The 15,410-nt window shown below is 37.8% G+C and overlaps 1 protein-coding gene across 6 annotated transcripts in view; it reads left to right on the top strand.

The window, feature by feature from the left end:
- Ubr3 (ubiquitin protein ligase E3 component n-recognin 3) overlaps positions 1 to 15,410 on the top strand; it is a 135,754-nt gene that overhangs the window by 51,039 nt on the left and 69,305 nt on the right. For all 6 annotated transcript variants that reach the window (XM_057754673.1, XM_057754677.1, XM_057754676.1 and 3 more), the window contains exons 11-19: positions 921 to 1,007; positions 3,344 to 3,409; positions 3,502 to 3,591; positions 4,475 to 4,603; positions 5,214 to 5,266; positions 5,368 to 5,501; positions 5,831 to 5,918; positions 6,882 to 7,021; positions 10,717 to 10,813. In XM_057754673.1, coding sequence (XP_057610656.1) covers positions 921 to 1,007; positions 3,344 to 3,409; positions 3,502 to 3,591; positions 4,475 to 4,603; positions 5,214 to 5,266; positions 5,368 to 5,501; positions 5,831 to 5,918; positions 6,882 to 7,021; positions 10,717 to 10,813 — 884 coding nt within the window. The remainder of the gene's footprint in view (positions 1 to 920; positions 1,008 to 3,343; positions 3,410 to 3,501; positions 3,592 to 4,474; positions 4,604 to 5,213; positions 5,267 to 5,367; positions 5,502 to 5,830; positions 5,919 to 6,881; positions 7,022 to 10,716; positions 10,814 to 15,410) is intronic.

Below are 15,410 nucleotides of genomic sequence, written 5' to 3'. Positions count from 1 at the left end.
TTTATGCTATACATTGCTTCCTGAAGTACATTTCATAATGGTCTTAATTTAGTTAAATTTGCTGTTCTAGCCATTTTAATTATAAAATTCAGTTTTTAATAGTGTATTTTCAAAGTTGTGCAACCACACTACACCAAATATGGAACATTGTCTTGTCCACCAAAATAACCATTTACTTTCCAATTCTGACCTCCCAGTATCTTCCGGGAACTATACATACTTTTGGAGATAAGGGGGGAAGAGATTTTTATTCCAGTCCTTGCATATATAGTTCTTTTTAAAAATAAGAGCCTTCTTTAGAGTTACATTTTCATTTAACTTAAAACTTAACTGAGTGGATCCATTTTATTATAAGACATTGTAATTGCTTTTCACAGTTCTCATGCTTTAAATGGCTCACACCATTTCTTCTTCCAAACCAAGATATTACAGGCTAATTCTAGTATGTATATATTGTAGCCTTCTTTTTATTGTCTGTAATAGCCATTGAAAATTGCTCTTTAACCATTTTCAGGTGATTTTTAGACATCACCATTATTTCTGTCTAGTACTTTTTCATCATCTACAAAGAGACTTTACTGAGTAATAGTAATAATAGCAATGAATTTGTAATATTTTAGGGGAGCCATTGAAATAGAACCTGCATTTAATTTATTTAAAGTTTTTGCCAACTTTGCTTCAACTTCAAGAATATATAGAAGGCAGCACATTGTATTCAGTAATTTACATAATTGTCATTGGTTGTTACTTTTAGTTTATGAAGGAATGGTTTCTTGAAACAGAAAATATAGGTTATCTTGAAAATATACACATTTTACCATTATATAGGCAATGCTTATAATTATTATTACATGTAATTTAATGTTGAAAATATGCATGTTATGTACTATGAAATTTTGTAACTTTTTTTTGTTTTAAAGGAAACTCAAGAGTATACCCGAAATGTTGTAAGGTACTGCCTTGAAGCACTTCAGGATTGGTTTGATGCTATTAACTTTGTAGATGAGGTATGTTTATGTATATTTTGTATAAAAAAATGCTTAAAATTTTGTTGTGTTGGGGATTGAATCCAGGACTCTGTGCATGCTAGACAAGTGCCATACTACTGAACTGCATCTTTAACCTGTCTAGGTATGGGTGTTTTTTGGCATATATAAAAGCATTTAAGGAAAAAGTATTAGATTTCATTTAACAATGAAAATTATGAGTATTTTTTATGGGGTTTAGAGTAGAAGAATTGGAATGGAAAAGGGATGGCTAGTCCTTTGACTGACATCTTGGAAATTGCAGAATACCTTAATTGTGTTTGCTTATATCCTAGAGGACAGAAACATAGTTTTTCCATTTTAAGTTTATATGTGTCATTTCTCAGGAGAGAAAATTAGCTTCAGTTGAAGAACTAAAAGTGTTGACATAAATGTGAATGGGGCAGAAGAAGTTAATGAAAAGTGTATTCCAGCTTTATTATTTGAGCAGTGTTCTTGATAGAGAATAGAAGAATGAGCTGGAACCAAGGTGTGTTTTTTTAATAATGAAAGGAGCTGGCACAGGGCACACTCTGTTGGCACTGCAGAAGTCACTCCTTTTATTAGAAGTAGCTCAGAACACACAATGCAGAAGAAAGATCAAACAGTGCTTCCCAATTGCCCAACTCCCCAATTTAAGCTTTTTAACCTTGTACAGGTAGGACTCCGGTTGTGCATGTGTGTAAAGGTGGTGAATTCTTCTTTTTCTTCTTCCTTTTAAAAATTAGTTTAGCATATAAAAGTCATGGGCATCTTCATATATAGTTTGTTTTTCTGAAAAATATTTTAATACGGTAAGAAATTTAGAAAAGTTAGGAATACAAAGAACTTTCTTTTCTGAAATCCAAGTTACTGATTCTATCCCCATTTCTACCCAAAGCTTTAATATGCACTCACTGTAAGTTAGAATATTCACCTAATTTGTCTTAGTAGTTGATATATATATATATATTGTGTGTGTGTGCGCACATACATACGTACATGCAAATCACACAAATGCCTGTGGATGTCACAATCAAGTTTGAGTGTCATTCCTTAGGAGCTGTCCACCTTGTTTTTGAGACAAGATCTCATTGTCAGGCTACTCACCAAGTAGGCCAGCCTGATTGGATAGCTCTAGGAGCTGCCTTCCTCTTCTCTTCCCAGTGCTGGGATTATAGGGAAGTAGCAGGATACCTGACATTTTTGACCTGAGTTCTGGGGAGCTGGAGCACAGTTCTCATGTTCATTTTACTGTCTCTCCAGTTCTCACTGATGCTCCTCTTAGGGTTCAGTCACTTGGTGAATTTTGTTACCATATCTCAGATCTCTTTCTGGAACACTTAATGTTTCTTTATCTTTCCAGAGAGTGGCAGTTTGAAAGGCATAGATTAGTTGTCATCCCTCAAAAATAAAAAATAAATAAATAAATAAAAAGGTTAGTTATCTTGTAGTGTAGTAGCCTCAGTTTAGGTTTGCCTCATGATTAAATTCAGATTATATATTTCCAGGAATATCCCAGAGAGACTGCTGGAGGCTTTCACTGTGTCTCGTCTGATGGTCTGTGATGTGTCTGTCCCAGTGCTTGTTCGCTGTGATTGCGCACTCAGTGTGATGGCTGCTGGGCTGTGTCAACATGACGTTCTTTTTCTCACTGTAATAAGATCTTTTGTGAGGATACACCTTGAAACTATGCAAATATTTCTATGTTCTTATTCAGTTTTCAGTTTACTAACCTATTTTTATATGGTAGGGGTTCATGATTTCTGTTTTACTCAGAGTGCTCTATCTGTTTGATGCTCAGATTGTTTCAGATAGTTGTATCGAACTTGATACCAGTGAGAACCCCTTCAAGTTGGTTTCTGTGTCCATGTCCGTGCTTTATGTCCCTTCAGATGTTTTAGGCTTATTGTATAGTTTCCCATTCCTTTCCTGGAGTCAGCATTTTTAAGACTGGTGATTTCTAGTGGAGGAAAGTGTTTAGAAAGCAAGAATTGGGTGTAGTTGTGTTCATGCTGTGGACTTTCTTTCTTCCTGGGGTTAACTAAGCAGTAGGAGTGTAGATAGGGATATAGATATATCTTCATCTGTCTGTATTTTTATAGCTACATAAATAGTGATGAGGTCAAACTTACATTTTAACACCAAAGAACTGATTCTAATTTGGTATTTGTAACTTCAGAAGTTATTGCTGAGATGTTCTTTTCAAAGCTTCTAAGGTTTTAAGTGCTGATTAAAAACGAGTGTACGAGTTAATCTAGGTGGGACTATGTCTGCAATGTTAAAGCCTTGGACCTTGTGCTAAACATTCTTTGACTTGTGTACTTTGTTTACTCCAGCCAGCACCTAACCAGGTCACCTTTCACCTGCCACTGCATCGTTATTATGCAATGTTTTTAAGTAAGGTGAGACTGTCAGTAACACATTCCTCTGTTGGTGTTGTTTGTAATTTGGGGAGAATATTGAATTACTAACGTTCTAATCATGGATTTTTTAGGCTGTGAAATGTCAAGAATTAGATTTGGATTCCCTTTTGCCGGATCAGGAGATGTTAATGAAGCTAATGATCCATCCCCTCCAGATTCAAGTATGTATGCGGCTTCTAGAACACTGTGAATGGGAGTTCTTGTAGTCTCATCCTCTTTTAGTTGATGCTGACATGAAGAATTAAGTTATAATAGAATAAGAACAATTTCTAATCTGAGGTTTGATTTTTTTTTTAAATATTTATTTATTTATTATGTATACAATATTCTGTCTGCGTGTATGCCTGTAGGCTAGAAGAGGGCACCAGACCTCATTACAGATGGTTGTGAGCCACCATGTGGTTGCTGGGAATTGAACTCAGGACCTTTGGAAGAGCAGGCAATGCTCTTAACCTCTGAGCCATCTCTCCAGCCCCCTGAGGTTTGATTTTAGTTCCAGTTATTTATGAGATTTTTTTTAGGTTGAAAGTTGAGTTAGATTGAGCTAAAATAGAGTGTATTCATCGACTTTGACCAATTAGATTTGTTTAAGCATTATGTGTATATTTTGTAAGGCAAGAATTGAAGGAAAAGTAGAATGAAAAATAAGCACTGAATTCTCAAAAAAGATTTTAGTGAAGTTACTATAAATGTATCCAGAAGCCTTAGTGAACAATTAGCTCATTCTTAAACTTCAATGATGAGAGCTATATAAAATATAGTCATTAGTTTGGATATTTAAAAATAAACCTACATAGTGGAACAGAGAGAGGCCAACCTGAGGAGCATAGTGAATTTGTGGTCAGCCTAGGCTATACAGTGAGACCCTATCCTAAATATAAAAGCAAAACTTAAACAAGCAAATGAAAAAGTGTATTTAAACTGAATAATGTTGGACAGAATGCTAAGCTCATATTATGATTAGGTCAACATTTTAAATAATTGCTTGGTACAATATAAGTTTACTGAATTTAGATGATATATTTTTAATTCACTTTTTGTTAGGCTAGTCTTGCTGAAATTCATAGCAACATGTGGGTACGAAATGGTCTGCAAATCAAAGGACAAGCCATGACCTATGTCCAGTCTCATTTCTGCAATTCCATGATTGATCCAGACATTTATTTATTACAGGTGAGCCACTTTGATATTCAGATGTTGTGCTTTATAAGTGCCTTGATGTGCCTGGTATCTTAATTCACGGAAGTAACAGTGATGATGGGAGAAGTTAGTTTGTTGAGAAAAGAATATGTTACTTCAATTTCCCAAAGGAAGGGTGCTGTACCATATGGACCACAAGGGAAGCATCACGTTTTAGTTAAGAGGCAGAAGCAGGAGCCTAGAGAAAGCCCAGGCAAGCACTGTTCTGAGGGTTTCCGTAGGAAAGACCAGATAGAGTGGAGAAAGGAGTTTAAATAGTTCTGGCAGGCTTTGCAGTGTAGGTGCTATACCTACTTGTGCTGCGTGCAGCCTTAGATTCATTGAGGGCTTGGGAGACACTGCATTCACATGTGAGTTAGATGAACTGGGTGGACGCTTGTGTGGGACTGCATTCCTACATGGATTTTCTACTTTTGATTAATTAGGTATCTCCAGCTATCATTAGTATCTTTATTAGACCTCGATGCTTTTTCTGGTTTTGTGTGTCTTATGGCTTGTAGAAGAAAACAGAAAATTTAAAAACATGACTAATCTAAGAAGCAACACCAAATATGAGAAATAAAGTTTTCCTTGTGTTTTAAAGGTCTGTGCTTCTAGACTTGATCCAGATTACTTTATATCTTCTGTCTTTGAAAGGTAAGCATATGTATAATAAGACAGGTATTAGGAGGTATTGGGAATTGAACTTACTTTTGTTTTATTCTCCAAAAATGAATTTGCAATATTTCTTCTTCTAGATTTAAGGTGGTGGACTTACTGACCATGGCGTCCCAGCACCACAATACCGTACTTGATGTGGAGCATGAGCGGTCAATGCTGGAGGGCGCACTCACCTTCCTTGTGATTCTTCTGAGTCTTCGCTTACACTTAGGTAAACCATGAATTGTGATATGAATGACTGTTTCTTTCTCTTCCCTAGTCCTCTGTTAGTATCGGATTTATGGATGTGGATATATTTAAACATACCTTTAAAATCTTGACATGTACAATTCACTCATGGTTTAGAATAATCTTTAAAAAGTTCTTTGCTTACAGGAGCAGCAATATAAAGGCAGTGAAACTGCAGTTCGATTTGGGCTTTGTAGCTGTTACTCTTTATCTTAAGGCATTCCACATTTTATAGATCATTATAATAAAATATGTGATAAATTTTTTATAATGCATCTCTATATAGATTAATTCTGTTTTTAATACTTTTAGGAATGTCTGATGACGAGATTCTCAGGGCAGAGATGGTGGCCCAGCTGTGTATGAATGACAGGACACATAGCTCTTTGCTTGACCTCATATCCTTTAAAACTGTAGTTTTGTGCTTGTGGTAAAAATTACTTTTATGGATTAAAAATGTCTCAATTTTTAAAGATTTTTTTTTTTTAAACTTGAAAATATGAAAAAAAAATAGGAGAAAAATCTCCGTTGCTTGCTGAAGGATATGTGTGGGCAGGTGGTAAGCGTTTGTCTCCTCTTACTGTCTCTTGGGAAGATTTTTTAGACTTCAGGTTGACCTCAGAACTGATAGTTCTGGACACAGGACCCAATCCTCTAAAACAGCATTAGGGAGAAGAAGCTGAACATTTTGTAAACGGAACCTATGTCTTTTTTCCTTATGTAGCCAACCTGAGATGCATAGAGCTTAGAGAGAGTCTTTATAATTGCCACCGGGGCTTTAAACATCCTGAAAATTTTTGTTAGAATTGGGTCTTGAATTTTCAAGTTTATGGATTATCCAGCATGATCCTTGGTGTTGAACTCATTGTTTAGTAGTGGGTTTTTGAGACAGTGTTTCTCTATGTAGCTCTTACAGCCCTGAAATTTGCTCTGTAGACCAGGTTGGCCTCGAACTCATACAAATCCACCTGCCTTTGCCTCCTGAGTATTGGGATTAAATGTGTGTGCTACCACTGCCCTGCTTTTTCTGGGTTTCTGAAGAAGGGTGCAGCATATTTATGCATTGATGAAAATGGAAATAATTAAAATTGTTTTCCCTCTCATTTGATGTAGTTTGATGAATTTATTCAGGGGGAAAGTATACTTGGGACTACTTCACTGTATAGTTTATTAACTAGCTCCTAGATTTAAATTATTGAAAAAGACATCGTAATAAAATTAATACTGATCGATTATGTGGCCCTCTTGTGGCCAACCTTATACATTACAGCTAGTCATTTTCTATTTTGGTAAAATCAGAAGTAATTTGCAGACTTTGAAGCTTGTCCTAGTCATTGTTTTTTTCTTGACAAATGCATCATATCCCAGAAAATCCCAACCCCAAAAGTGGCATTATTCCTGGAAGTTACAGCTTTGAATCAGTTTTATCTGCTGTAGCTGATTTTAAGGCTCCTGTTTTTGAACCTGGAGGCTCTATGCAACAAGGCATGTATACTCCTAAAGGTATGTTTACACATGTAAATAAATTCTTCCCTGTGTACACTGAAAAAAAATGCTTGTTTGTGTATTTACTTATTTAGTGTGCATGGATGTTTGTATGGGTGTGTGTAGTGTATTCATGGAGCCAGAGATCAGCTTTGAATGTGTTATTTGTTCCTCCAGCTGTTCACCTTGTTCTTTGCAACAGCTCTCAGTGAAACCGGATCTCACTTCACAGGCTGATTGTTGGTCAAGGCCACCAGAGATATGCCTGTCCTCACCTCCTTATCTCTGGGATTGGAAGTGCATGCCACCTGGCCTTTTCATGTGTGTTCTCGGGTGGAACTCAGATCCTTGTTCTCTAAAACACGAATTTACTGACTTTACCCCTAACGTAGTAACCTTTTATTAATTCAGGTTTGATATTCTTCTGCCAGATTTCTTATAAATGTATGTTTTTTATATTTAACAGTGGTATTCCTTCCATTTAGGAGGGAGAGGCTGGTGTATCTCTATGAATTCAAGGCTGCCCAGTCTACATAGCTAGTTCCAGGATAACCAGGGCTACATAATAAAGAGACCCTATCTCAAACAACAACAGAAAGTATTTATGCTATATTGTGATCTTCTAAAATGATTAAGTTACAAAAACAGCCTTAGCGAGGAGCTCTAGTTCATTCTGTAAGTGACCACTAACATAAATGAGCCATAAATTATATAAGAAAGACGGTATCTTTTTAAATTTAATTTGAAGCAGTTTTCATTATATTTATTCATTTATTTTGTTGAATTTTTTAAAAATTATTTAACTTTATTTTATGTTCGTTATTTTGAGGATGTCAGAGCTGGAACTTGAGCTACAGACAGTGTGAACTGCCAGGTGGGTGCTGGGAATTGAACCTGGGTCCTCTGGAAGGGCAGCCAGAGCCATCTCTCCAGCCCCTGTTGAATTTTTTTTTTTTTTAAAGACAAAGTCTTACTATGTAACTTTCGCTGACCTGGAACTTGCTGTATCCACCAGACTGATCTCAAACTCATAGAGATCTACCTCCTCTGTCTCCCATGTGCTGGGATTCAAGGCATTTCCCATATGCTGAGCTCACTAACTTTTAACCTGAGACAGATAAAGTCTGTATAGGATGCTGATGGTCCTTTCAGCATAATAAGTTTAAATTCACAGAAGTCTTTTCCTTAAGTGGTTGATTTTCTAAGGGTTTCCTCTTATGTTTTTATATGATTTGATTGACAAGAGTGAAAAATAGGTTGGATTTTGATTGGTAGAGAGGTCTTAATAGAAAAAAACACTGGTTTTCACATTAAAAATTTGAAGGGGTTGAAACTGAAGAAATGGTCCTGAGTTCAATTCCCAGCAATCATATGGTGGTTCACAACCATCCGTAATGAGATCTGGTGCTCTCTTCTGGCATGCAGGGATACATACAGGCAGAATACTGTGCATATAACAAATAAATCTTTAAAAAAAAAAAGCAATTACTGCTCTTTAAAAAACAAGAAAATGAAAGAGTTTAAGTTTGTATTATTTGACCTCCTCAGCATTATTTTGTTCAGTATGTATTTTGAAGTTACATTTAGCAAAGGATAGAAGAAAAGCCTTATGTGTTATTTCCTGTGGCATTCATAAGTAGAAGTAATAATCCAGTGTCCGGGTGGAATATGATCCCAGTAAAGAGAAGTGGAGTATGTCTTTATTATGTAAAGAGCACATTGTTTCAGAAGTTGAGAAGAACTTAGGAATGGACTAGCCTTCCTGTATGGTGGGATGCTTTATGAGGTACACCAGGCTCACCCCACGTCCCATTTCCTCTCTGCTTTCACCAGAATCTTTCTGGGCAAAATCTGGGAACTGCTTGATAAACAAGCTCTGTGGATAGTTGTTGTGCACAGTAAAGTTCAGGGCAGACGAGGGAGTGCTGCCAACAGTTTCCTGTGCTGCAGAGTGAAATAGGCTTAAGCTCTGTCTAGAGTGGAGACAAACTAGTGAGACACACACTGTTTCTAAGATTATTCTCAGCTCATATTTTAGTATTTATTTTTAATTTAAACCATTTTGAAATTAAAATATATTTACATAATATCTCCCTTTCTTTTTTCTTTTTTTTAAAACCCCCTCTCATGTTTCCCCTTTTTGTTCACTCAAATTGATGGCCTCTTAATTGTTACTCTCTCTCTCATATATAAATACAAGTTGCTTAGTCTATCCAGTGTTACTTGTATATGTGATTTCAGGACTGACCAGTTATTTTTTGAGGCAGGATCTCACTATGTAACCCTGGAGCTTCCTATGTAGACTTTACTGGCCTTAAAGCCACATAGTTCACCTGCCTCTGCTATGATTAAAGGTGTGAGTCACCACATGTGACATATTTTTTGTTATCATTATTTATTTATTTTTATTTTTTGTGTTTTCAAGACAGAGTTTCTCTGTGCAGTCCTGGCTGTCCTAGAACTCACTCTGTAGACCATGTTGGCCTTGAACTCACAGATATCCACCTGCCTCTGCTGGGATTAAAGACGTGTGCTACCACTGCCTGGATGGTGACATATTTTTTAAATTATTATAAAACTTTTATGAGTGTTTGTCTGTCATGTATGTATGTGTGCCAGATATGTGTGCCAAGTATATGCCACATGTATGTCAGATGCCTTTGGAGGTCAGAAGAGGGCATAAGATCTTCTGGAACTAGAGTTAAAAGTATCTGTGAACAATCATGTAGGTGCTGGAAATTGAACCCTGGGCCTTCTGGAAGAGCACACTGAGTTTTTAACTGTCGAGCCATCTTTCCAACTCCTTGGGTTACCTTTTAGACATACTTAGGTTACTTACTTAGGATTTCACTGCTCTCCCCCCCCGTGGGTTAATTTTTTTAATCTCTCTATCCAGACATGATTATTAATTAATGAGGTTATATGTTTTATTTGTATTCCCCCCCCCCCCCCAAGACAGGGTTTCTCTGTGGCTTTGGAGCCTGTCCTGGAACTAGCTTTCGTAGATCAGGCTGGTCTCGAACTCACAGAGATCCGCCTGCCTCTGCCTCCCAAGTGCTGGGATTAAAGGCGTGCGCCACCACCGCCTGGCCTGTTTTATTTGTATCTTATAGTTGCTTATTAAATCTGAAAATTGCATGTTGAAAATAATTATATAAGTATTAAAAGAAAATGCTATATATACACTTAATACTAAAATCAACCTGTGCATCATCAGTTGTCCACATTCAGTATATGGGATCGTGACTCCCAGTTGTACAGAACAGAAGGAGAATCGCTGATTTTTAGTTGAGGGGCAAAAAGCAACAACTTTGTAATTCAGCTGATCAGTACATTTTAAATTTAGTTTTCATAATTTTACAATTGAATTATTTTAAAGGTATTTCAGTCTTTCTAATATGTACCTTACCAAGAAAATAAGAAAAAAAAATACTTAAATCCAACAGCAATAATCTAAACTATATAGTGGGGCATTGTTATAAAACTTTTGCTTATTGAGGCTTGTAGAACCCAAGAGGACATTCCTAAGGTTGAAATTATGGTTTTTAACTTAGTAAAAGTAATTATAACATCAAGATCTCATTAAGGCAATTTAATTAAATTTAACTTTCAGTTTTTGAATTTAAAATGTTCTCAATGAGTTTGATAAGTAATTTGAGTTTGATTTATTCCTAAGAAGTCAGGTTTCTGTTTCTGCTTCTTTTGTCTAATAGCTGAAGTCTGGGGTCAGGAATTCGACCCCGTCATGGTCATTCTTCGAACAGTTTACCGCCGGGATGTGCAGTCTGCCATGGACAGATATACAGCCTTGTAAGTCTGAGGACTTGGTTAATGTCATCATGGAAAAGTTTGTACTTCTATAGGAAATTTCCATTGTAACACATGATATGGTTTCATTAAAATATACCTAATCTAAGAGAAAATGCTATCTAAAGGTTTTTAAAAAACAATTTGGCTGAGATTTATTTTCTCAAAATCTTTATAAAAGTTTGATATAAAGCTAGATGTAGTCTCCTAGTAGGCAGTCATCTAGTAAGTATTTGTCAGACAAGTAAAATTGAAAAGTTCATGTTGAAAAATTGGAACATATCAGGTATGGTTACACACACCTTTAATCCTATCACTCAGGAAGCTGAGGTGGGCAGATTTCTGAAAATTTAAGGCTAGCCTGGTCTACATAGTCCTTTTAAGAACAGTCAGAACTATTATGGGATTCTGTCTCAAAGAACAAGCAAACCAAATCAAAAAAGAAAGAAAAGTAAAAGTTGAAAGATAAACCGGGCAGTGCTGGCAGCACTTGATCCCAGCACTCGGAGGCTGTGATCTTGAGGCCAGCTTGGTCTGCAAAGCAAGTTCCAGAAAAGCCCTGTTTTGAAAAATAAAATACAACAAAACTAACAAAAATTAAAAGATGTAAAATTCAGAGGAAACATTTGCTAGAAAATCTACAAGTTGTTATGACTTTTTCAATGATTATGGATATTAGCCATTTTGAATATATAAGAAGTATACGATAAATTTAATAGTCTATTACTTTGTAACTAATAGAAATTTATTAAATTTATTATTAAATTCATTAAACTAATAAAAATTTAATGAAAGTTCTATTTAATTATTTCACATACAGGCTGGAGCTATGCCTCAGCACTGGCTGCTCTTCCAAAGGACCTGGATTCAATTTCCAGCACCCATATGGCAGTTTGCAACTGTCTGCAACTCCTGGGGATCTGACACCCTTATATAGACATCCATGCAGACAAGATACCAATACATATAAAATAAGAATAAATAAATAATTAGAAAATTATTTCACATAGGGCCTTGGTGGCACACACCTTTAATCCCAGCATTTGGGAGGCAGGCAGATCTCTGTGAGTTCGAGACCAGCCTGGTCTACAAGAGCTAGTTCCAGGACAGGCTCCAAAACCACAGAGAAACCCTGTCTCAAACCAAAACAGAAAAAAAAAAAAAAAATTCACATAAACAGTTTGGTGGGGGAAAATTTTATTTTATAGTGTCTATCTGTTGTCACGTGTCAGGCACTGTGATAGGAAAGCAGTTGTCTGTCTCTCTCTCTCTCTCTCTCTCTCTCTCTCTCTCTCTCTCTCTCTCTCTCTCTCTCTCTCTCTCTCTCTTCTTTCTTTCTCTCTTTAAGAGCAGAATTCTCAAGTAGGCGCAGTCTTGTCTCCAGGGAGTTTGGCTTTCCCTGATGACTGGTCGAGTTGCTGCTGACAACTGACCCCCACATCCTGGTTTTCTTGACTCCGGTGTCGTGGTTGCCAGTGCAGAGAAACCTGTCGGCACAAACTGACTTAGAACTTTTCTTGGAGGGATAATGTGTCTTCTAATCAATGTTCTGTTGTTAGCTGTTTAGGTCTAAGTAATTTTTTATTGATAACTACTTCATACAGTCACATAAAATCACATCTCCAAAGCGGTTTTTAAACTATTATTTTCTACTTTCCTATTTTATTCTTTGTCTTTCCACATTTTTCCATTTGTCTCATTCGTCTTTTTAGTTCCTGCCCGTATATGTACTCACCCTTGTAGGCATATCTGGAGGTCAGAGGTTGACATTAGTATGTTTTCTTTAATCATTTCTCCATCTTATTTTTGAGATAGGATCGCTCACTGAACTTAGAGCTGACTGTTTTGTTGACCATCCCCCTGGGATCTGCTTATCTCTGCCCTCTAGTGCTGGAGTTACAAGAATGTGCTACCACTCCTGGCTTTTATGTGGGTTATAGGATCCAAACTCAGGTTCTCATGTTATGCAGCATGTGCTTTACCCATTGGGCCATCTTGTGCCTGCAGTTATAGTGCAGCTCCTTTTGATGCTATGTTGATAATGTTTATTTTAGCTCTCCTTTCCCCTGGTATCTCTTGCCTCTGAGATATGTTATCTATTGTTCCATCTCTAGTTTCCAGGTCATGGGCATTCCTCAGATTCTGATATTTCTGGGTGCCTGTGAATAAGAGTTTTCATAGACTATGTTGTAGGTAGGTTTGTAAGAAGCCTTGTGTCAGGTTGTTTAGATTAGCCTTCTCAGAGAAGTATCTTTAATGTCTTCCCAGAGGTAATGGCCTCTCTCACGTTAGTCTGCGAACCAAGTGGGAGGGAGACAGGGTGCGATGGTTTGTAAGAAAATGGCCCCAAAGGGAGTGACACTATTAGGAGGTGTGGCCTTGTTGGAGGAAGATGTTGCTGTGGGGATGGGCTTTCAGGTCTCTTGCTCAAGCTTCCCTCAGTTTGATAGTTAATTTGCTTCCTGTTGTCTGCAACTCTCAACTCCAGCACCTTGTCTGCCCACTTTCCACTGTGCTCCCCTTAATGCTCATAATGGACTGAACCCCTGAAACTAAACAAGGCAAGGGTTGCCGTGGTCATGATGTTTCTTCACAGCAATAGAGATCCAAACTGAGACACAAGGCTTAGTGGTTTTGAATCAAATTCAAATCATGACTTTAATATTGTCTTCTCCCTTTTACTGTGCTTGATGTTTTGTCCTCAGGGAGAGGAATCCTTCCAGCAGAATTCTTTACAACTCACGTCCTTATTTGTCTTAGCTTTTACCGCCCCACCTATAACTATTGGCACAGCAGATACTGATAGTGTCATTGTATATTTAAAATTTCCAATTACAATTATATTCTATATGTGTATAATGTTTTTGTGTAGATGCATGAATACCATGAAGGGTGGTGCTCAGAGGGCAATTTTGTAAACTGGTTCTCTTTTTCCACCTTTATGTGGGTTACAGGGATAGAGCACAGGTCACTAGACCCGTGTAGTAGTGCTTGTACTTACTGAGCCATCCTGTCAGTCTCTACTGCACAAAATTCTTTTGCTTTCACTTATGTGTAGGCATGGGGGTATGTGCACTGGAGAGATGTTGGAGTTACAGGTGGTTCTGAACCCCTGATGTGGGTGTTGGGAAACAAACTCTGGACCCATTAACTGCTGGGCTCTCTCTCCAGCTCTTATTGACTATTGAACAGGGCATCCTGCATTATTTAGCAACTTTTTGTAAATCCTCTGAGTGTACTTTGTATAAATGTGTTAAATGGACTTAATAAGCTATGGACTTGGACTTAATTGAGCTATGAGTCTGTCAACTTTTCTATGTGATTTTCTCAATTTTTTTTTCTTTTTTTTTCTTTTTTTTTGGTTTTTCGAGACAGGGTTTCTCTGTGGCTTTGGAACCTGTCCTGGAACTAGCTCTTGTTGTAGACCAGGCTGGTCTCGAACTCACAGAGATTCACCTGCCTCTGCCTCCCAAGTGCTGGGATTAAAGGCGTGCGCCACCACCGCCCGGCTGATTTTCTCAATTTTTTTTTTATTGTGCTTTGAGCCTGCTATTATTTGCATGTAGGATTGTAATTACAGTCTTTCTGGGGTCCTCCTGTTTCTCTGTTCAGATACAGATAAACACATCTCCTTGAGAGTTAGTCTCCTCATTTAGATGTAAAAGATATTATAGGTCTCAGCAATAGAGGTGTCTCATTTCCATGTCTGGGCCTTGTGTGAATCCAACACTTTTTAAGTAGTGCTAGGCCTCCTTAGCCACCTTATTCCCCCAGGGAGAGGTGAGTGTACTATCCACCACTCAGCAGTCCAATGATGCCGGATAATCAGACGTGCTAGGGAGTCGAGTCAAAGCAGGAACTCAGTTTATTACTGTCAGCATCATCTTATATAGGTTAAGTGACATGGTGTGATGTGGGGGTCCCTCCAGACAGTGAGAGACAGCCAAGCCTTCCCTCTGGCTGGAGGGCCATCTACCTAGTTTTTTTTTTTTTTTTTTGGTTTTTTGAGACAGGGTTTCTCTGTGGCTTTGGAGCCTGTCCTGGAACTAACTCTGTAGACCAGGCGGGTCTCGAACTCACAGAGATCCGCCTGCCTCTGCCTCCCGGAGTGCTGGAATTAAAGGCGTGCGCCACCATCGCCCGACTCATCTACCTAGTTTTTGCTGTCTCATCCTCACTCGGTTCCCTCAAACTTGAGCCAGGCCTTTCTCTGTCCTACAGGCCTTGAGGTATGGGCCCTGAGATGGTTTTTGTCCGACAAAGCAGAGCAAGTAGACATACTACTGAAATACTGTATTTATTAAATTGCATTTGTTTAATGTGTGTGCCTGTGACCACGTGTTACTACCATAGGTGGTTGTGTGGAGGCCAGAGGACAACCTGTAGGAGTCAGTTCTCATCTGCTGTGTGGGGCATTAGGCTTGGTGGCAAGTGTCTTTACCTAGTAAACCATCTCACTAGCCCAAAAGACTTCAAAACTATCTCCACAGTATCAGTGACTACTGGTGACCCTTTCTTCTGACGCCTCTAGTACACTTTCTCCTCTAGGACTCAGTGTGGGATCAGAAGAATGTGCCTCTTTTTAACTGCTTTCCAGCCA

The sequence above is a fragment of the Chionomys nivalis genome, chromosome 22 (assembly GCF_950005125.1).
Source record: "Chionomys nivalis chromosome 22, mChiNiv1.1, whole genome shotgun sequence".
Lineage (NCBI taxonomy): Eukaryota > Metazoa > Chordata > Mammalia > Rodentia > Cricetidae > Chionomys > Chionomys nivalis.
The sequence above is the reverse complement of the archived record's forward strand: the minus strand, read 5'-3'. Positions and strand labels throughout refer to the sequence as shown.